We start from the raw sequence: 21,598 nt of genomic DNA, 5'->3' as shown, positions 1-21,598 counted from the left end.
TCAGTTGCTATTATGGTGGACCGAATGGTGCTGTAAGGAGTTTCATCGAGTCCCAGGAGAAATTAATGAACTCTCTCCTCTTCACTGCGCCGTTCCAGCCGTGCATTGAGATTGCACATACAACCACGACAAGTTCACACCGGCATCGGATCGTGATCATTCAGATCATCCCAGATCTTTTTGAGTCTACTGTAATAGCCCATAACGGTATCACCATTTTGTTTACACTTTGAAACTTCAGTTTTTAATTGATGAACCCTCGCTCCATTGCGTACAGAAAACTGTTGTTGGATATCATCCCACAACTCTTTGGCCGTTTCTCTGTAAGAGATTGTGGAATGCAGACTTGGTTCTATCGTATTAAAGATCCATGAGATAATCATAGAGTTCACAGTCCACCAATCTTCTACCTCGTTTGAGTCATTAGTTGGTTGTTTGATTGAACCATCGATAAACCCATTTTTCTTCTTTGCTCGAAGCGAAATACAAATTGCTTTCGCCCACTCTTCATAGTTGGTACCTTTCAATTGAGTATGAGTAATTAGGTTTCCTGGATTATCATTTGGCATAAGGGCAAACGGCGAGATGGATTTCTTCCCATCATCTGATCCGGAATCCCTCGAAGGCACCATGGATCTTTGGTATCAAAAGAGTCACTTTTCCTTGTGTGGCTCTGATACCACGTTAAAGACAAGAGATGAAGCTTTGAGAAACATTCTGCCCTTCTGTTCATTCGATGATGCATATATATATAGGATTTGGCCAAAACTTTAGCCGCAAGAGAATCCTTCTATGATTGAGGAACATACCTAGAATTATACCAGAATCCAATCACCTAGAGATATACCAGAATCCCAGCCAAACTAATATATAGCTAATATTATCTATACAACTAATATACAGCTAATACCTTGCTAAAGCTTAAGACTGCAGCAATTTCCATCAAAGGGTCTTTCATGCCTTGCAAAAGAGAAGTGGCCAACTCCTCTCCCAACCTCCCAGTCCTCCATTACTTACCCCAAATCCTTTCCCCACTCTAACATTTATTTATTTTTTCCTTCTCCTTCATAGACCCACAACAAGTTGCCACCATTATTTCCACTTCCATCTAATCCGTAAATTCTTATATTATTTGGAACCAATTGATGTGTCCTTTTATTGTTTACCCATGGACTGTTTTGGGACAGTGACAACTAAATTGTGGATACTGGTTTTGATTTTGAAGTCCCTTTGCAATTACTTGTGGATTTTATGTTATTGCTGAAACTAGAGAATTTTATGTACAATCAGTGGCCATGGTTAATATAACATAACTATAAATTGCTTAAAACAAGCACCGGTAAGAAAATTATGGAGCAGGGAATTGGAGGGCTATGGTTAGTGTGTAAGGTTGTAGTCGCTAATAATTCTCTTGATTCTTGCTCCCATGACGATGTTCAAAGTTCACTGATTTTCTGTTTAGGTTGGTGCACTGAAACATTGCACTTTTAATATTTCTCTATTTTTTGGAGTAATTTGTTGGTTATGGTCCTCATGCTTGTGAATGTTAATGATGGCTGATCAATTGTTGGATTAATTGGACGGTGAAGAGGGAAAGATTGGTGGATCTGTTGGTAGAGTACTTGGCTATTGATGTGGGTTCAAAGGACAGTGATAGTAGTAAAAGTCAAAAGAAGTTTTGGTTGGTGTTGTTTTGGTGATTGAAGGATACGGGCCCAAACGTTGTCAAGAAAACCTTTTGAGTCGGTTTTGTGTAAAATGCATAAGATGCAACTTTGCATGCACACGGTGTAACTCACTTTCAACAACGTGTAACTATAGAACAAAATTTTATGGATCCCACACATGATGTAAAAAATGATGTAGAAATGCAATCTGGGCCTTACATTTTTTGGAGATAATTGCAAAAACCTCCATGAGGTTTCTAGCAATTTCACTCAGCTCCCCCGAGGTTTCAATAATTACATAGACTTCCCTTGATCCAATCAAATAACTAAAATATCCTCCACTTAATAGTTAATTCATAAAGGGACATTTAAAGCCAAAAAATACTTCTTATTATTCTACTTGCCATTTCCTAATCTCAAAGAATAATCTTCATCAATTTTCTAATTTTCATCTCTTCCCCTTCCCTCCATCCCTCTTTCATACTCTTCTTTCTTTTCTTCTACAACTATTTCTTCCTTTCACCAAATACTACACTTTATTGTTACCAATCATACCACTATCAATTTTTTATCATCTCCAAAATTTATCTGTACTCTTTTGTCTTCCTGTCTTTTCCTTACTATAAAAATTTTAGACTCTTTCTTTTTTTTTAAAAAAAAAGTTTTACTCTTTACAAATGTTAGCCAATTCAAGTTACCAAATTAACAAGGTGCAGACAGTGAATTTTATTGCCAAACTAGGGGAAGATGAAAAAGGTGGCAACGATATAGGGAAAAAAATGAAACTGAGAGTTAGAAGATAAAGAAGTGACTGTTATGTTTGTTAAACCAAAAAGTCTAGTAATTTAAAAACTCATTGGTTCTCTCTTTTATTTATCTATTGATTATGGTTTTACTATGAAAGTAGAATTTGGCCTCTATTTCTAAGAGTGCTAGATTATTAATGATGAATTATGGTCTTAGAGACATGAGGGCATTTTTGGTTTAGTATTGAGAGTGGTGGTAGAGAGTTGCATTAGACAAGAATTAGCAAGTAATGAATTTTGAGATGAGTTGGATTCGTTAGACTTTGTTTACTTTAATGAGTATGTCACGTACAAGAAGTTAAAATTAAAACCTTGTTTTGTTTTGTCTTGTTCTTTAGAAGAAGGGTATTTTAGGATATTTGTAAAAAGATATAGACTATTGGTTCTATATTGTTATATAAACCTTAAAAGCGAGGGAGGTAGGTGTAATTTTTGAAACTTGAGGAGAGCTCTCTATAATTGCTGGAAACCTCAAGGGAGGTTTCTGAAATTATCCCTTTTTTTGGTCAATTTTGGCCGTGAACCTTCAGGAATGATTGCATTCCGATGATTGAATATGATGGTGCAGGAGGGAGAAGGAACTCTAAAGCTAGTGGCAAACGTGATTGAATATAGGAATCAATTGGAGTTGGAGATTAGTGGAGTGGTTTGAGTACGAATCAAAAAAAAAAAGAAAAAGAAAGTATAATAGGGGCATTTTAGAATATTCATTGTATATTTTTGCTCGCATAAGCAAAGTGAATTTTTCTGTTACTAGAAACATGAAGGGGTGTAGGTGTAATTACTGAAATTAGAGGGGTACTGTCTGTAATTATTAAAAATCTCAGGGGAGGTTTCTGAAATTATTCCCTATCATTTTCCTTCAAAAATAGCCAAAAAAAAAAAAAAACAAAGCCATAAACATATTCATAGAAATCAGCTGAAAAGCAGAAGGAAAAAAGTACAAAAAATAGCCCAAAAAAAAAAAAAGGCAAAACAAGATTAAGGGGAAAAAAAAAAGGGAGTTAGCACGCCAACGCCACATAATTCCTTATCTTATAACCAACCGCCACCAAAAAAGAAAATTCCAGCTAGCTCGCCGCGCCAGTGAAAACTACAGCTCCGTTGGCTAGCGGCTGGCTGGCCGGAGACTTGAATCATGGCCGCCATCTCTACAGCCACTGAGGCGGTCGAAACTCCTTTGTTAGACGACGTCGTCGAAGGAAGCTTTGACTACAAAGGCCGTCCGGTCAAGCGATCCAAATCCGGTCGATGGAGATCCGCATCTTTCATCATAGGTACCATAAACCAATTCATCTCTAACCAAATTTTTTTCATTTTTATTCGGATAAGACAAGATTCTAATTGATTTTTATTACTATTTTTTTTTTTTTTTTACATTTTCGTTTTTCTGAAGGTGTTGAGGTGGCTGAGAGATTTGCTTATTACGGAATAAGTTCGAATTTAATAAGTTACTTGACGGGCCCACTTGGCCAATCCACCGCTACGGCGGCGGAGAACGTTAATGCTTGGTCGGGCACGGCGTCGCTTTTACCACTTTTGGGCGCTTTTATAGCTGACTCGTTTCTGGGTCGTTATCGCACCATTGTAGTTGCCTCCGTGCTTTATATCCTGGTTAGTTACTGCTTGTACCTTGTGCTAATTCTGTGGTACTTTCTTTAGCTTGTTTCCATGTACTTGTCCCTTGTGCTTAGTTTGTGGTGCTTTTGTCTTTTTCACATTCGTTCTGCTTGTACTTCATGCTTAATGAAATTAAAATGCTTTAGTTCATTGTGCATTATCATTTGTAATGCATAATATTGAGAAAAAAAGTTGTATTTCGAGGTATAAAGAGAGTTTTGGTTGGGACTTGTGTGGGGGGGGGGGGGGATAATGCTATAATTTTGTGACTTCAAATTTTTTTTTTTTTGTGTCCAATCCTTTTAATCCACCAGCATTATATATGGCATGTTGCAAATTTTCGACTACACCGGCTAAAATGTGGTCCCAAACAAGGAATTAGGCAGTACTATGTTTGGTAACGTAGTTGAATTGTTGGCTTACATGATCTATCCAGTAGTTGGTAGGCTGTTGCACTTGAATTTGGAAGCTTCATATTTCATTGATAATGGGGCTTTTTGTTTTAGGGACTGCTGTTTCATTTGGTTGAGTTTCAGATGCAATTTATTTTTTTGTGACCGGGATATTAGGGGATCTTCAGTTTTCTGACTGGGGATATAATAGTGGTTGAGCATATGTATGTATGGGTTCGGTGAAAGGATCCCCTGAATATTGGGTAGCTTTTATTAAACTGGGTCGGATACTTTATGAAATGGGTGGAGTAACAGAAAATATAGCGAGAAGGGCAATTTCAATAGCGGCATCCAAAATGCCTATACGGACTCAATTCATTATTTCGAGATAAATGATAGAACAAGTAGAGTCAAGCTGGGGCGTCATTTTCACTCTTGCAACAGGAATGAGTGCTCCACAAGACCAGAGAAGTTGCTCCCTCACCCCGCGTGAAGTCATTTCCTAAGATGGCTCCTCTTATTCTACGATAACCCAAGCAGGAGCTCGATGAGTCTGCTCGGAACTGGTTGATTTCTAAGCCATTCGTTCTCCCCTCTCGGTTGGCCTTTGCCGGCCAGTAGAGCAAAGTAGCAATAGCTTGATGAAGTTGAGATGTGTTGTATGGTGATGCTTTAGAATACAGTGATCTTTAAAACTTTAGGAATCAGTGGTTGAGAGGAGCTTACATCCTTCTGCCTTGGGGTTTCTTTGATCTGTGCTGCTAGCTTGAGAGGGTTGCTTTTACGATAATTATTTCTGACAGCCACGCTTATGATGGAGCAACCTCCTCTGCTTCCATTGAGAAATTACTTTCTTAGAGGTGGGTAAGATAAATTGAGGTTGAGCTTGCTAAAGGATGGGAATTTTTCAGCCAAGAATTCTAGCACATTTATAGCCTTTAACAACCGAATGCCTGAATTCTGTTTTTGCTAGATTAGTTGGAGCATATTGGACCTACATATATCTAAGCCAGTCCATAGGTCAAAAACCAATGAAATAAGCTCCAAATAACTTAAATGTAGCATGCAACTGGACCATTCAGCTGTGACACGAATTCTAGGTTATTTGAATTTTTTTTGAACTTTGTATTGTCTTTAGCCCTTGTTTGCATTTTTTTTTATAATTTGGTTTTATGTTTGAGTACTACTTTATTTTGGATGTAATAAGCACTAAAATTAATATAGCTATATTTCTCCTCAATTTTAGGAGTAATATTACATATCAAATATGTTAGAAAATTGATTCTGGTGTTGTGTTATTTGTCGCAAAAAATCAATTTACTGGCTATAGTTATATAAGAATTACTCTTTGTTGCATGAAAAAGATGCTTCAGATTTGAACAACAAAGTTACCAATGGAAGAAACAATAAATTGATCAGAATATGAAAGAATGAGTTTCATTGCATATTGGAGATTTTTGACTCAGTGAACAAAATTGACCATTATCATCTTAACAACTGTAATATTCTTGTGAAACACTTAGTTAATCATTGGATTTCGATGAATGACAGGGACTTGGCTTATTGACGATTTCAGCTGTTCTTCCCTCTTTCAAGTCTTCCGAGTGTCAGCATATAGAGAATGTTATTTCATGTTCTCCACCTGAGTTCCAAATTATTTTCTTCTTCTTTTCATTGTATCTAGTGGCATTAGCCCAAGGAGGGCATAAGCCTTGCGTTCAAGCTTTTGGAGCTGACCAGTTTGATGGACAAGATCCAGAAGAGTATAAAGCCAAAAGCTCATTCTTCAATTGGTGGTATTTCGGTATGTGTGGAGGTACCATGGTCGCCTTGACGATTCTGAACTATATTCAGGATAATCTTAGCTGGGGTCTTGGATTTGGAATTCCCTGTCTCGTCATGGGAGTTGCACTTATCTTGTTTCTGCTTGGAACTATGACCTATCGATTCCATGTCCATAGCGATGAGATGAGTCCTTTTGTAAGAATAGGCCGGGTTTTTGTGAATGCAGCAAGGAATTGGAGAACCACATCTTCTGCAATATCTATGGAAGAGGAGTCTAAGGGCATTTTGCCTTACCAAGGTTCAGCTCAATTCAAGTGAGCGATGATCTAAACCTATATTTAACTTTCCTGAGAATTTTAAGTTAATGATTTTATTCTTACATGATTTTACAGCTACTCCTCGTAAAATTGCGTTTATTGACTTTAAATAGCTTTTCCATTGATAAGTGATTTCATGATTTTCTTCTAGCTTCAGAGACCCTATAATCAGAGGCCAAGAATCAAAATTGCTTGACTTGACCACTTCTATTGTATTTGTGATAGGTTTCTGAACAAAGCATTGGTGCAACCTGATGGTTCAAAGGAAGATGGAAAAGTTTGTAGCGTCAGTGAGATTGAAGAGGCCAAAGCAGTTGTTAGGCTATTTCCAATATGGGTCACGAGTTTGGTTTATGCAATTGTATTTTCACAAGCATCCACTTTGTTTACCAAGCAAGGAGTTACAATGGATAGATCTATTGGTCCAAGCTTTGAAGTACCAGCTGCCTCCTTACTAACTTTTATCAGCTTTTCAATATTTGTCTTTATCCCTATCTATGACCGCATTTTGGTTCCTATCGCAAGAGCAATAACCAGAAAACCGTCAGGTATAACAATGCTGCAACGCATTGGAACTGGAATAGTTATATCCTGTCTTTCCATGTTTATAGCTGCTCTAGTTGAGATGAAGCGTCTTGAAACTGCTCAAGAGTATGGGTTGGTTGATAAGCCAGGTGCAACAGTTCCGATGAATGTGGCATGGCTGATACCTCAGTATGTGCTTTTGGGAGTTTCTGAATCATTTACCATGGTTGGTTTGCAAGAATTCTTCTACGACCAGATGCCTAGTGAGATGAAAAGCATAGGCCTCGCTCTATACCTCAGTATCTTTGGCATAGGGAGCTTCCTAAGCAGTTTTCTGATCTCTATCATTGAGAAAGCAACAGGCGGGGATGGAAGGGATAGCTGGTTCGCCGACAACTTGAATAAGGCACACCTTGATTATTTTTACTGGCTGCTTGCTACACTTAGTGCAGTGGCATTAATTGCTTATCTGTATTTTGCAAAATCTTATATTTACAACCGAGGCAGTAACATTTGAAGCTGCCTGAATTCACATCTACCAAGCTAGTAGGTTTGTGGAATGTGGTGAGATTGTACAGAATGTACAATGGTACAACCACTCGCTTTCTAGTTTCTACGGCTCCTGGACATTGTTCACTCTAGCACTCTTTTAAATAAAGTGTTGCTAATTGTAATGCTACGCCACAATTGGTCCCTTTTCAGTTGATCGTGCAGCAGCCAATGTGCCCCTCCGCCCGGCACCCTCCTGCACTAGAACATGGTTACAGCAACTGTTCATGGCCTCGTGCTCCTGTAAAATGAGCAGTCAGGAACCTGCCTGCGAATGGGAATGTACGTGGTTCAGTGTTGTAATATTAATGTAGCAGGTTAGGCGAAATGAACCCGATCTTCAATTCGAGTATGTTTCTCGTGTAATATGGGATTCTTGGAAAATATTACATTAGACATTAGATTGATAATCAGGGGACAAAAAAAAATGTCAAAGATTTATGCGAATAACTATATGCCAATTTAAGTTGATCTTGGACAGAATATTAGTTGGAGTGAAGGTTTTAGCACTTCAGCAGTTACGCTTGTCGTTTGTTTTGTCACATGACAAACCTAAATTTCCAGTTGAAATTCATGCAGTAAGAAAATATTTGGTCCTAAATGGAAAAAAAAAAATCGTAAACAGTTGGTTGCCGGAGAATTTCAATGAAAAATTCATAAATTTCCAATAGGAAGCAGTCCGTTTTATGTAGCCAAACAAAAAAAAAAAATTTTAAAAAACTTTTTCCTTGTTTGGCAACCATAATTGGCTATCTTAATTTGGGGTCAATTAGTCAAACCGGCTAATAATTACGAGTAAATCTTATATATATAAATGCAAAATTTGAATTTCACACAGTTGTCATTCATCCAAGTCTCCCAGTAAGTGTACTGTTAGTGTAAGAAAGATTAACCTACTAATTATTGTATATAATGTTCTCTAAGAATATCTATTTGGCGTTGTTGCTTATGTCCATAAACAGATAGGTAGGGATATCAAAGTCTTCTACCTCTCATCATCGCTCGTTTTTACTGAAAAATAAAAATACAAAATTCATGATTTTTTTTTCAATTTAGACTTGTACCAAATGAGAAAAATATTTAATATATTCTTAACTCATTATGTAATGGTTAACAACTTGGCATCTGTTATTTACCCACAGCCAGTATCTTGACCACATATCTCCTCTTACTACATCTACTTAATTTGAGTTTAAACTTTAAACCATGCATTCATGCGACAGCCCCTTCAGTTCAAGTATCACACACTAAATATCTTACTAAAAAAAAAATACTAATTCTATATAAGGTTAAAAGATGAATCAAGTTATTTGATACTTGAATTAAGTTTGACTTGGTAAGAGCTCGTTTGGAATTAGTTTGCCAACTCGTCAAATCAAGATTGAATAACATTTTGTGTTAAATAACATTCAAGCTCGATTAAAAAAAAATTCATTCAAACTTGATTCAGCAAATAAATAAGTCAAGTTTGAATAAAATTTCAAATTTGTTAAAATAATCAAACAAGTTTGAACATTAGATATTCGATTTGATTAGACTGGTTCATACCCCTAATTCCATATGCTATCTGGAGCTAGCTTTATCCATGTTCTCCAGAAAATCATTCTATTTTTGACAATTTTCACCTGTAAGAAAATAAAGAAATTAAAAAGAAAAGGTATCTCACTTGGGCTGAGGATAAACACGTTGCAATGAGTAATCAGAAAGGGGCGGTCCAAAATGGTCCTTGATAGCCATTAGCACACATATAATATAGCCCAATTTTCAGGATCCCCACACCCAAAAAAAAAAAAAAAAAAAAAAAACTTTAGCTTGTTGGACCAAAAAAGTAATGGTGGAGTAGTATTAACTTCTTAACCGAAAATGACTAGAAAAATTCCTTCCCTTTAACAAAAAAAAAGAAAAATTCCCACAAGTGTTGAGCATTTGATGCATGCTTGCAGTGGCATGCAACCCGTATACACCCACCCACCCACTGCCGAAGGGTCTTGCCAAGCTTAAATGGCTTTTTCAACTTCCTTCCTCAGATTTTCAAGCTGGGATTGTGGGAATTTCGTTGAAAATCCAATGTGCCAGTTTTGGGGTGGACTCTCTAGTCTAGTTTTGTACTAGTACTCGGAAGTTCTACAGACATGGCCAGTACTGATCCTATTGGATTAGCCATCATTCCTGCAGATATTCCCAGTTCTGATGAAGAAGTTTCAGCTTGTCATCATGATACGATTGATGGTGTTGTAGATTATCAAGGTCTCCCAGCAAAAAGATCCCAATCAGGAAAATGGAAATCTGCTTATTTCATTATAGGTGAGATTAATTCCTATCAATTCTTTCTTAATGAAACCAGGAATATCTATGTAGGTGAATTAATGGCTGCATCTCATTTTCATCTTGTACTTAAGAAACTTTTTTAAACTAGTGCAAAATGGAAAATTTTATTATTGTTATTATTTTTTTTAACAAAAAACTTGTTTCATCACATTGATAACTTACTTGGAAATTGCACCTCTACTTTTCTTAAACTTTTACTTACTATTTAATTCGTGTTATTTTAGCTATTTATTTATGATTTTTCCTTGAATTTTCTGCACAATATTAGGATAAGATAATCATGAAGCAAGAAAACTAGCCTAGTGATTTTATCATAGACTCTTTGCATAACACTAGTCTTTATACTTGTACACATATATTTCCACACTTGAAGCAGCAAAAATTCATCATTAGAGGATTAAACATTGTTAGTCGATCTCTCTTCACTTCTCTTTTTATATCAAGTCGGCCTTGTGTAAATAGTTAATTCTTGAAGAACTATAGCTAGATTATGCTATAATACATTATACACGTACCAAAACTTTTGTAATTACCCAAACTCGTAGTACTACTTTGCATGTCTGCTGTTTTAGTTTGTGAATTGGAGAGCAGGTGTTGGAGTAGCAGAGAGGTTTGCATACTTTGGAGTAGGTTCCAATCTTATAACTTACCTTACGGGTCATCTTAGGCAGTCAACAGCCGTTGCAGCTGCCAATGTTAACTTGTGGACAGGCGCCGGAGCAATGCTGCCGCTTGTGGGGGCATTTGTGGCCGATTCATTTCTAGGCCGGTATCGGACCATCGTGGTTGCATCTGTGATTTACATCCTGGTTGGTTTCTTTTTGTTTTGAACCCTCGTCTGTGTCAATATATGTGATGTAGAGAGTCATATTTAAAACCATTGTGAAGTAGTGCAATTTTGTTCTTAAAGAATTCTTTTGATATTGTTGTTGTGAATTGGATTTTCCGTGACAAGTCTCTGAGCATATTACTAAGTCGTTATGTTGTTGATAACTTCCAAAAGGAAACCCTTGATAGAGACAGAGGATCTAATCCTTTTGAAGGAGCATCACTAATACCACAGCCTCGCTGTCTAGGATCTTACCCTTTGAACATATGAGCTACACCGTAAAATAGGTAATCGAGATTGGAGACACCAGTTACTGAATCTTTAAAAAGTGAAAATATGATCTAAATTCTCTCTAACCAGTGAAAGATGTCATGAAAGATGCTGACAAATAGCTACATGATTGTGCATCCTGACTGCTAAATTGTACTAATTCAACTGATATGAATTGCAGGCACTTGGCCTATTAACCATATCTGCTATGCTCAACTGCCAAAGCAACATCAGCATGCAATCATGTTCCCCTAGCCAATTACAAGTTATTCTCTTCTTCTTTTCTCTATATTTAATAGCACTTAGCCAGGGGGCGCACAAGCCATGCATTGTCGCATTTGGAGCGGACCAGTTTGATGGACAAGATTCAGAAGAGAGCAGAAGCAAAAGTTCATTCTTCAATTGGTGGTATTTTGGTTTATGTGCAGGTCCTTTGAGTGCACTATTGGTCTTAAACTACATTCAAGATAACCTTAGTTGGGCTCTCGGCTTTGGGATCCCATGCAGCTCTCTTGCAGTGGCCCTACTCGTATTCTTACTTGGCACTAAGACTTATAGGTATAAAGTGAAAGATGAAGAGAAGTTTTCCGTTTCAAATATTGGCAATTTGTTTGCTAAAGGAGCTAAGTATCGGCAGTTTGTCCCTTCATCAAAGTCTAGTGAAGGAGTACATGCAACAGTCAATGAAGCAAGATCCAAGCAATATGAGTAAGATGATACTACTTACATAAGTGAGAATGTCTTTTCTTATTGTGCCTTTATGGCATCTTTCTGAGACTTCAACCTATGAAGAGGAAGCTACAGGAAAAAAAAAGTAATACTTAAAGGACATGCTTGTGCTTGTAAAAAATGTGGAATATGATTCTTCTGTTCTGCATTTAGATTTTGATGTTGGGAGGATACAACTAACATCGGAAAAAACTCTGTAATCTTAAGCTGATAAATTAGAACTATGATGTTTATTGAAACTTGGAGAAAGTTCATCGAGGTTCATGAACCTCTAAATGTATTTAATTGCAGCTCAATGTACCAAATGTTGGTTTTTAAAATGGTCCTCTATCAGAATTTTGACAAAAATGAGTTTCGGTGAGTTCAATATTCATTTAAATCATTGCCTATAATCCACCAATAATTTATTCAAAAGTTTGAATTGATCTTGAATCTTTTTAACCACGTACAGATTTCTCAATGAAGCTTTGCTGGAAAAAGATGATCTTGAGAAGTACAAGGATGTGTCCGAAGTCTGTGAATTTGAAGAATTAAAGTCACTTAAAGATTTGTTTCCTATATGGGCTACATCCTTGGCATATGCTGTTGTGTTTGCACAAACTTCCACTTTGTTCACAGAACAAGGAGTTACAATGGATAAATCAATAGGTTCAGGATTTGTGTTACCGGCTGCTTCACTTCAGTATTTAACAGGCATTTCCATTATCCTTTTTGCCCCTATTTATGACCGCATTTTTGTCCCTCTTGCAAGAACTATCACCGGAAGGCCATCAGGGATAACGAAGCTGCAGAGAATTGGAATAGGAATGGTTCTATGTACTGCTTCAATGATCATTGCTGCTCTTGTTGAAAGAAAGAGACTTCAAATTGCTCAATGGAATGGTTTAGCTGGTCTGCCACATGCAACGGTTCCTATGAGTTTTTGGTGGTTGGTGCCTCAGTATATATTGTTCGGAATTGCTGATGTTTTCACTGTGGTTGGTTTGCAGGAGCTTTTCTATGATCAAATGCCAAGTGAATTGAAAACTATAGGCCTCTCTTTTTTTCTGAGTATCTTTCGAATTGGGAGCTTTCTAAGCAGTTTTCTTATCTCCAGCATTGAGAGATTCACAAGCACCGGCAGCAGAGTCGGAGGTTGGTTTTCCAGTAACTTGAATCTAGCACATCTTGATTACTTTTACTGGTTACTTGCTGGATTTAGTATGGTGGAGTTCTTAGCCTTCTTGTATCATGCAAATTCTTATGCCTATAATGGTCAAGGTCGTTCCACTGCCTGAATTGGCTGTAACTGTAATAGTTAAGATGATTATGTAGGATTGCCAAGGACAGACAGGAGCAATGTGTAAGATACAGGATTTGATTCTAGAATTTGAGTACGTCAATCCTCCACTCATTTAAAAATTTATTACCTATTTTTGAGCTGGTTGTTTTCGTTGTAGTTCTTGATGTAGATTCATGTTATCTGACATCAAATTATGGAGGAAAATATTGAGTAGCCTGACTTATCTTGGATCAAAAACTGATGGGTGTAATTTTAGATTCTATTTTGTCTTGAGGCCCTTGAAATATATAGAACTGGCCAGAACAATTCTCACAAATGTGGTTTATGCACTCAAATATCAAAAGTAATTCAGTTAAATTTTAACTTGAAAAGCAATTTTAGAATGGATTTTTAACAAAGCATCTCAACTTTGGAGATTCTCTTGTGCTTAGTTCAACTACTATTGATGAAATGGGAAAGAACAAAATATGCTTAAAGCTGTTGATTGACTGCAACATTTGCACCTTTCTTTCACCGAACTTTGTATGTCATATCTTGTAATCTGACTTTATCGTACGTAGGAGGTTTCAGCTGCTGGGCTGGAATTATTCAATTACAATATATTTATTGTGCTGAAAATCTTATTTCAGGACTCAAATAATTCAAGACTTCAATCACCTGAAAGTCTTATTTCAGGTTAGCTATTGACCTGCAGAGATTGAAGGGCTTGGTGCTATTTCTCTAGTTGATAGAATGTAATCTGTTTTTCAGTCTATTTACATATATATGATTAACCCGTTAGTTATGGAATTTGGTTTACTTTGTCCAACTATTGTCATCCTAATGGATAACATTAGCCCAAAAAAAAAAAAAAGAAGAAGAAGAAGAGGAAGAAAAAGAAGAAAAAGAGAGATTGCTAGTGAGAGTGGATGAGTGATTATGCAAATAAGAAAGTGCATTTGTTTCTTTTAAATTTATTTTTCCTTTTTGTTTTTTAAATGAATGATTCCCTGTCAGTCAACAGCTATTACTTGCTTGAAACCGGAATATGAAAATCCCTACCAACGAGAAAGGAATATATGAGATCGATTCTCAACTTCTTCTTTTTTTTGGTAAAAAATAAAAAAGTCCCCTGTGATGAACCTAATACACAGAAAAGCCCTCCATGGTTTCAAAATATACAACACGACCTCTCATGCTTTGAACTAAATTGTAAATGTGACGGAATCCGCTAAACTTAACGGAAATGGATAAAATGCCCTGATATAATTAAGCAAAAGACAATTCAAAAAAATCATTTGTTTTATTCTCTAAATAGAGAGAATTGAGGGTTAAGGGGTAGAATAGGTATATTTGATAAAAATTAGGCATAAAATTTTTTTTTAGGTTCCAATAAGTCATTTCCGTTAAATTTAACGGATTCCGTCAGCTTTACAATTTAGTTCAAAGCATGAGGTGTCGTGTTGTATATTTTGAAACCATAGGGGATTTTTCTGTGTATTAAACTTACCACATGAGGCTTTTTTGTTTTTTACCCTTTTTTTTTTTGGTCCTTTTCCTTTTCAATTTTTTTTGCTTTGGAAAATTGATTCAAATGAAGCCGTTCAAAGTGAGAGAGTAGTAACTAATGAGTTTGGGGCAGCTGGTAAGCGGGTTGCTAATACCAATGGGAGGTTACAAGTTCTACCCCTCCCTTTGATGCCTTGAAAAGTTTTGAACCAAACTTTCATCCCTGAGTAAGAGTCGGACCTTGGAAGCCCAGATTCCTCTTCTTCACAACTCGATCTGATGTTGTCAATGGCTATACAGATTATAAAGGATATGCACCGAATCGATCAAAAGCTGGAGGATGGAAATCTGCAGCATTCATCTGGTCAGGAAATCTCTCTGCTCTTTCTTTTGTCCACCTTTCTATTGGCTGATCAGAAACTAGAAATATTGATTGAATTGGCTTCATTCACTTTCATGTGCCGGAAGTCTTGAGAGATTTACATATTATGGAATAGAATCAAATCTTAATACTTACCGGGCCACTTAGAGAATCTGTGGCATTACATTCAGGACAACGTAAATTGGGTCCTGTTTTTAATGGGACGTAAGACATATCGATTTGCTCTCAGGCAAGGCAATAAAGATAAAGAAATCCCTGATGAGAGAATCCATGCACAATTCGCTCAAGTGACAGATGCTTCATACAGCAACGAGAATCCTCAAAGCTCTAAAAACCAAAGGTAAGGAAATATATCTTACTCCCATACTACTTTTCATGGAATTTTATAGATATTGAACTTACATTTCCTGTTTTCATACTGCTCTTAATTTTCTTTTTTGGGTAAAAAGCAATTGGAGAAGGCTAATAATTTTTTGAGATAAAAAGAAGGGTTTATTTTCTTGCTTTTCTTCCTAATTGGTTTATCAAATAATGATTATTGAAACATAACTAATGCAGAATATTTGTGGTTAGGTTTCTGGAGGATGTATTATCTGCAGCTGATGGTGATGCAAAGAACATCGATACAATCTCCAACAGGAATAACAAGACGAACGTTTTAAAGCTGCTTCCTATATGGAATACTTGCTTAACATACACAATTTCATATTCTCAAGCCACCACATTTTTTACCAAGCAAGCAAGTGCTGTGGATAGATCATTAGGCCCAACTATTAACATTCCGGCAGCCTCACTAAGGACTTTCATCGCTTTTTCTATTTTGTTCGGCATTACGATTTATGATCAAATTTTTGTGCTAATTGCAAAAAAGGTTACAGGATATTCTTCTGGTATAACAAAGTTGCAGCGAATACGAACTGGGATGGCCATATCTGTCCTTAACATGGTTGTTGCAGCTCTGGCTGAAATGAAACGACTCAAAAATGCTGGTGCCTTAGGCAGAGGAAATTTCTTGAGCAGTTTTCTCATTTCTGCAATTGAGAAAGTGACAAGTGGAAATGGAAGAGACAGTAGGCTCTGTGATAATTTGAATCATGCACATCTTGATTACTTCTATTGGTTGCTTGCTGGAGTTGGGGTTTTGGGTTTAGTTGTCTATGCATACCTAGCAAATTCATACAAATATGAGGGATATGCTTCTAGAAAGAAGAGGATCCAAAACATTGATTAATTAGACAAGTAGATGCGTAGAAACACTAATAAAGTGTTTCATTTGACCATTAGATTCTGATTTTAAAACATCAATATTTTTTTTAATGTTCTCATTTGCTTTTATATCTAAATGTGAGAATTTTCAATAAGTACAAAAGTTAAAATTTAGAACATGCGTGCAAGTAACTCTTGTTGATTTTGAATTAAAGATGTGTGCCCTCAAAATTCAATTCAATGGAAGCGATGTAGGATGTTTACACTCAAATCATCCCTTTTTCCTTCCCCTTGTAAGATTTAGAATATCTTAAACCAAAATTGGAAAAAAAAAAGGGTGTATATCAAATTGGGAGCTAAATATTAGCACTTCATTTGGTTCAATGAAAAGAAAAAATAATTCTATCTTTTGTTGCATTTACAACAAACTATTTATCTCTTTGGGTGTAGCCTTGGAGTAATTGGCATCAAAATTGTGGTAAATGAATATACAAGGTAGGAATATGCATGAAATTCAAGTGGATATTCATATCTATTGTAGCTATGGCATTCATTCAATTTAAATGAAAATGTTGAATCTTGCCGTGTATCATTCCGTACTTGTAGTGTGGATTTCAAATTGATTCAACTCCTTAAAAGAATGAAACTCATCCCACTCCCAAAACAAACATAGAAGGCTGAGTTATTTTTTTCCTTTTCACTTGAGTAAAAAAGTCATAGCTAGTGCTATCATAAAGATAGAGAGTACCCTTTATTAGTTGATTTCTTTTGACTTGTGGACGGTTGCACACAGCTGCTTTGCTTTTGTCACATGATTATAGGAAAGCTGTATTTATCCCTACAGCGAATATTATCCCCAAAAAAAAAACACTAAATACTATTTACTCCCTATGTAGAGTCATTAGTTGAAATACTAATGCACTTACTTAAATGCTAAATCAATCGATGGCTTAATCACTTTGGGCAAAAGTATTGGGGAGATTATGTAGATAAATATAAAAATAACAGGGAGATAAAGTGAATATCTATACAAACCATAAGCGAGTTACATAGATAATAAGATTTTATCATACACGCTTTTAAAGTACATTTGGTATGAACGCTGTAACTTATTTTGCATTTCGTCCATTTTCCACTTTACATAAAACCACAAGGAGTTATGTCGTGGTCATCTGACATTATATAAAATCACAGGGGGTAATAAGTAATTTACCTTAATTCTTTTTTAAATAAGCTACATAAATTATGGAGCTACTTAATTTCTTCAAAGCAAAGCAAGTGATTCCACAATCTGCGGAAGGTTCATCAAACTGCCCTGCTTAACTTGTGCCGTGAACATGAATGTCACACAAGTGAAAACCTTTTCATAGAAAAGCATGAGACACAGTTGATTAGATTCTTTCCATCTTTAATGAAAACAGAAAAAAGGAGGCATTTTTCTTCTTCCTAGTTGATTGACAAGATATTTTCTCCATATTGCTTTACTCTTACTCCATCAATGTTGCTGCCGTAGAAGCATGCCTGTGTTACCATTACTTAATCATGCTACCAAACCGCAAGATCCACTTAATATAAAGAATTTTCGATGGTGACTTTAGGGAAGATGAATTTAAGCTGTCATTTAAGCCCACATGGCTTTTTATCAGCTAGGGTCAGCATAATCTGCTTTAATTCATTAAATACTTAAAATCTGGAATTTAATTAACTGCACGTTTGTAAAGAGTAAGGTTACTTTGGCTATAATCAATGCTGAGCTTCTAATCAAATTTGGGATGTAATGTTTCCTCGTAGACAGATATTATATATTATGCGTACCTCCAGATTGACTGATCCATTATCTTGATTTGATTCCTTGTTCATTTGACTATCTCTAGAATGGATGGATGCAGAAACTTGGAAGCACAAACACAAATTCCCTTTCTTCAGAGGGATGAAGTAGTGGATGGCTATGCTGATTACCAAGGTTATGCAATTAAGCGATCCGAATCAGGTGGTTGGAGATCAGCATCTTTCATTCTAGGTGAGACAATATCTTAGCTCTTTGCTTCTTTCTTTAGTCCCATTTTTTATTCTTTGGTCTCTATATTCACTTGCTACACAAGAAGGTTGGAATGTGTGAATCTATCTCATAACCAAAAGCTAGATGGTTCACAACTTCCCAACGTCTGCATTTCAGGAAAACCAGGATGTTAGGTTTATGTGTTGATTCAGTTGGCTTTGTTTTTGTACAGTTTCTGGAAGTCTTGAGAGGTTTGCATATTTTGGAATAGAATCAAATCTCATTAGCTACCTTACCGGGCCCCTTGGAGAATCCATAGCAACAGCAGCTGCAAATGTCAATACATGGATCGGTGTTGCTTCACTTGTACCAGTTTTTGGATCATTTTTTGCAGATTCATTCCTTGCCCGCTATCAGGCAATCATCCTTGCTTCTGTTATTTACATCTTGGTGAGTACTTTGTTGTCTTCCTTTCAATTTTTTCAATGAACTTGTCGTTCTTAAAATGGGAGAAATTCCAGGGACTAGGCCTTTTGACCCTCTCAACAGTACCTACTTCATTGATCAGCGTTTCAACCTTTCAAGGTAGAGATATAGTGGCTCAGATTCTATTTTTTGTGTCACTATATCTGGTGGCTCTAGGACAAGTATATAAATCATGCGTTCAAGCCTTTGGAGCTGATCAGTTTGATGGAAATCATCCAGATGAGAAAAAAGCCAAGAGCTCATTTTTCAACTGGTGGCTCTGTTGCTTGTGCATAGGTGCTACTGCAGCACATTTGATCTTACACTACATTCAGGACAACATAAATTGGGGAATTGGTTTTGGGATTCCATTTATTGCTATGACAATTGGTTTGGTCCTATTTCAAATAGGTAATAGAACTTATCGCTTTTCTGCCAGACAGAACGATGCAGATGAAATCCTGAATGAGAGCATCTGTCAAAGGTACACTTTTTTTTTTCTTTTTTTTTTTTCAGAAAAGAACTGTATTTAGCGAATTCTCGTATCAATCAGTGGCAATCAAGTCTATATCCCCCTAACTGATTTGTTAGAGTCTATATAGTTGACACCTTGCGAAAGCTAAGAATTTTCTTGTCAGGTTTATCAAAGTTTTGCCTGCAGCAGAAGACTCAGGGGAAGCAATTACCACCAAGACTAATGGGGCAAAGATATTTCTAAGGCTGCTTCCTATTTGGTCTACTTGTTTAACCTATACAATAGCAATGGCTCAAGTCTCCACATTGTTTACTAAGCAAGCAAGTACAGTAGACAGATCATTAGGGCCAAGTTTTAGCATACCACCGGCCTCGCTGCGAGCTTTCATTGCCCTTTCTATTTCATTCTGCATTCCCATTTACGATCAAATTTTTGTCCCTATTGCAAGAAAAATCACAAATTTTTCCACTGGCATAACAATGCTGCAGAGGATGGGAACTGGGATGGCGATATCCGTCATGAATATGGTTATTGCTGCTCTGATTGAAATGAAAAGACTCAAAACTGCTAAAGATTTTGGTCTGGTTGATATTCCAAATGCAGCAGTTCCCATGAGCTTCTGGTGGTTGGTGCCTCAGTTCACGTTGATCGGCCTTACAGATGTGTTCATTCTTGTAGGTTCACAGGAATTTTTCTATGATCAGGTTCCTACTGAATTAAGGAGTTTGGGGATCTCCCTTTATTTTGGTGCCGTAGGCACAGGAAACTTCTTGAGTAGTTTTCTCATCTCTGCCATTCAGAAAGCTACAAGTCAAAATGGAAGAGACGGTTGGTTTTCTGATAACTTGAATCGGGCACATCTTGATTACTTCTATTGGCTTCTTGCTGGAATTGGTATTTTTGGATTCGTACTCTTTGCATACTTGGCAAAATCCTATGACTACGAGGAAAATGCTCCTAAAGAGAATTTTCAACCATAATATTTGCTTTTGGCTGGCAGAAGAATGTGCCAAGTGCATAAATTAGTTAGGATAAGATGAAGTGGAAGCTATCATTCCCTTCGTTTGCTTCAAAAACAGTTTAAGATAATTTTCTATAGTTGATCCATGCAACTTCTTTTGAAGCATCTATTCATTTGTTATAGTTTTGGGGAAAGAGGGAAGGTTGAGTTAAACTTAATTAGATCGTACTAGGTGCTCATTCGAAACCTTGCTCTTGTTTTGGCACTGTAATTAGAACTTAGAAGCGATGCTAAATTTGTAAATGACCCTCATAGGAAATTAATGAATGACGACTTCATTAGTAGACTTCACTAGTGCTCTAGTATCTTACCAACTATTCAAGGGGTGAAACAAGCACAATAGAATTCGCAACAACTAGCTTTGGAGTTCTCCGAGAAAAATTTAAAAGCTTATGTTGAGGGTTCAATTAGATTTTGAAGGGTTGAGTTTGAACATTACCATAAAGAAAAGAGTTTGAACTTTAATTTCCGTTTGGATTAACTGTTTTTAGAGGTGTTTTTGAAATATTTTATTGTAACAATGTAATTGAAAAATTTTATTGTAGATGAGGTTATTTTTTAGGTTATTTTTTATATTTTTGGTATTTTTTAAGGTTGTTTTTTATGTTTTTGGTATTTTTGAAGTTGTTTTTTTTTAATATATTTTTGAGGTTGTTCTTTCTTTCTTTTTTTTTTTTTGTATATTTGGTATTTTTGAAATTATTTTTATTTGTGTATTACTGTAGTATTATAATTGAAAAACTTGTTTTTCAAAAAATCCCAATCCAAACAGAATTAATCGATTCATATGTTCACTTATAGAGTAGTTTGGAAGGCTTAATTGGTGTTGGTGCTTGTCTTACGTAGTACACAGACATCAAAGGTCAAGCAGGGTTAGTTTTCAAACACGTAACCGTCTCTCTAACTTCAATTATAGGCTCCAAGACACACTCAATTCAGAATTGGCTAGAGTACATTATTCCACATCACTTCCTGTGTCTTCACCCCGTCACTTCAATCTCAATGAAATCATTTGCCAGGTAGAGTATAGATATTAATGCTGTCAACTGAGTTTCATGAGTTCGGTTTAACAAGTCCAAACCCGGTACACAAAGCAAAGGAGGTTTTCAGACCCATATAAGAAGGCTCATTTTCGCTCCCACTTCAATACGGGTTTCGGATTCAGATTCGGTTCAGTCCAATCTCATAGTTATATAGAATATATGTTTAATGTTTATAAACTACTATGAATTTATATATAAATTATTAATTTTTGTATGTTATAGTGTGTATAATTATAGATTATATATATATTATTCCACACACACACACTTATACACAGGCTAGCCTTAATGAAATCTGAGCTTAGCAAAGATCAAATTCAGCGTACATTTAATTCGAATCTAATATTCAGATCCAAATTTTGTCCAACTTTATTAAACATAAGGCTTAGTGGACTATTTTCTAGTCGGACTTCGGGCTAG

General features: G+C 36.2%; 5 protein-coding genes across 8 annotated transcripts; 4 read left to right on the top strand and 1 right to left on the bottom strand.

The window, feature by feature from the left end:
* Positions 1-134: 134 nt before the first annotated feature.
* Positions 135-632, bottom strand: LOC140015085 (uncharacterized). The gene has a single exon (XM_072066964.1). It carries the CDS (start codon positions 630-632, stop codon positions 135-137), a length of 498 nt encoding a protein of 165 aa, XP_071923065.1.
* Positions 633-3,371: 2,739 nt separating this feature from the next.
* On the top strand, positions 3,372-7,791 carry LOC113712418 (protein NRT1/ PTR FAMILY 5.10). Its single transcript, XM_027235836.2, has 4 exons — positions 3,372-3,750; positions 3,870-4,087; positions 6,037-6,584; positions 6,813-7,791. The coding sequence occupies exons 1-4, from the start codon at positions 3,612-3,614 to the stop codon at positions 7,627-7,629; spliced, it is 1,722 nt and encodes a 573-aa protein (XP_027091637.2). The 5' UTR covers positions 3,372-3,611; the 3' UTR covers positions 7,630-7,791.
* Positions 7,792-9,367: 1,576 nt separating this feature from the next.
* On the top strand, positions 9,368-15,849 carry LOC140015067 (protein NRT1/ PTR FAMILY 5.10-like). 4 transcript variants are annotated; one of them, XR_011821830.1, is made up of 8 exons: positions 9,368-9,965; positions 10,581-10,798; positions 11,270-11,796; positions 12,269-12,951; positions 13,729-13,774; positions 14,888-14,951; positions 15,199-15,309; positions 15,543-15,849. XR_011821830.1 is itself a non-coding variant. In XM_072066930.1 (4 exons), exons 1-4 carry the CDS (start codon positions 9,794-9,796, stop codon positions 13,092-13,094), a joined length of 1,743 nt encoding a protein of 580 aa, XP_071923031.1. In that variant the 5' UTR covers positions 9,368-9,793; the 3' UTR covers positions 13,095-13,368. The 4 variants fall into 4 exon arrangements, 3 of the variants coding, with proteins under 3 accessions (XP_071923031.1, XP_071923032.1, XP_071923033.1); XM_072066930.1 differs by lacking the exons at positions 13,729-13,774; positions 14,888-14,951; positions 15,199-15,309; positions 15,543-15,849 and having other exon boundaries at positions 12,269-13,368; XM_072066931.1 differs by lacking the exons at positions 13,729-13,774; positions 14,888-14,951; positions 15,199-15,309; positions 15,543-15,849 and having other exon boundaries at positions 9,814-9,965; positions 10,657-10,798; positions 12,269-13,368.
* Positions 14,876-16,200, top strand: LOC113711254 (protein NRT1/ PTR FAMILY 5.10-like). Its single transcript, XM_027234419.1, has 3 exons — positions 14,876-15,045; positions 15,199-15,309; positions 15,528-16,200. The coding sequence occupies exons 1-3, from the start codon at positions 14,876-14,878 to the stop codon at positions 16,198-16,200; spliced, it is 954 nt and encodes a 317-aa protein (XP_027090220.1).
* Positions 16,201-17,629: 1,429 nt separating this feature from the next.
* LOC113710881 (protein NRT1/ PTR FAMILY 5.10-like) lies at positions 17,630-20,423 on the top strand. Its single transcript, XM_027233941.2, has 5 exons — positions 17,630-17,826; positions 18,050-18,195; positions 18,407-18,624; positions 18,696-19,123; positions 19,278-20,423. Exons 1-5 carry the CDS (start codon positions 17,807-17,809, stop codon positions 20,092-20,094), a joined length of 1,629 nt encoding a protein of 542 aa, XP_027089742.2. The 5' UTR covers positions 17,630-17,806; the 3' UTR covers positions 20,095-20,423.
* The last annotated feature ends 1,175 nt before the right edge of the window (positions 20,424-21,598 follow it).

This window comes from Coffea arabica, chromosome 10e (assembly GCF_036785885.1).
Source record: "Coffea arabica cultivar ET-39 chromosome 10e, Coffea Arabica ET-39 HiFi, whole genome shotgun sequence".
Taxonomy (NCBI): Eukaryota; Viridiplantae; Streptophyta; class Magnoliopsida; order Gentianales; family Rubiaceae; genus Coffea; species Coffea arabica.
This window is presented reverse-complemented; position numbering and strand designations above follow the sequence as displayed.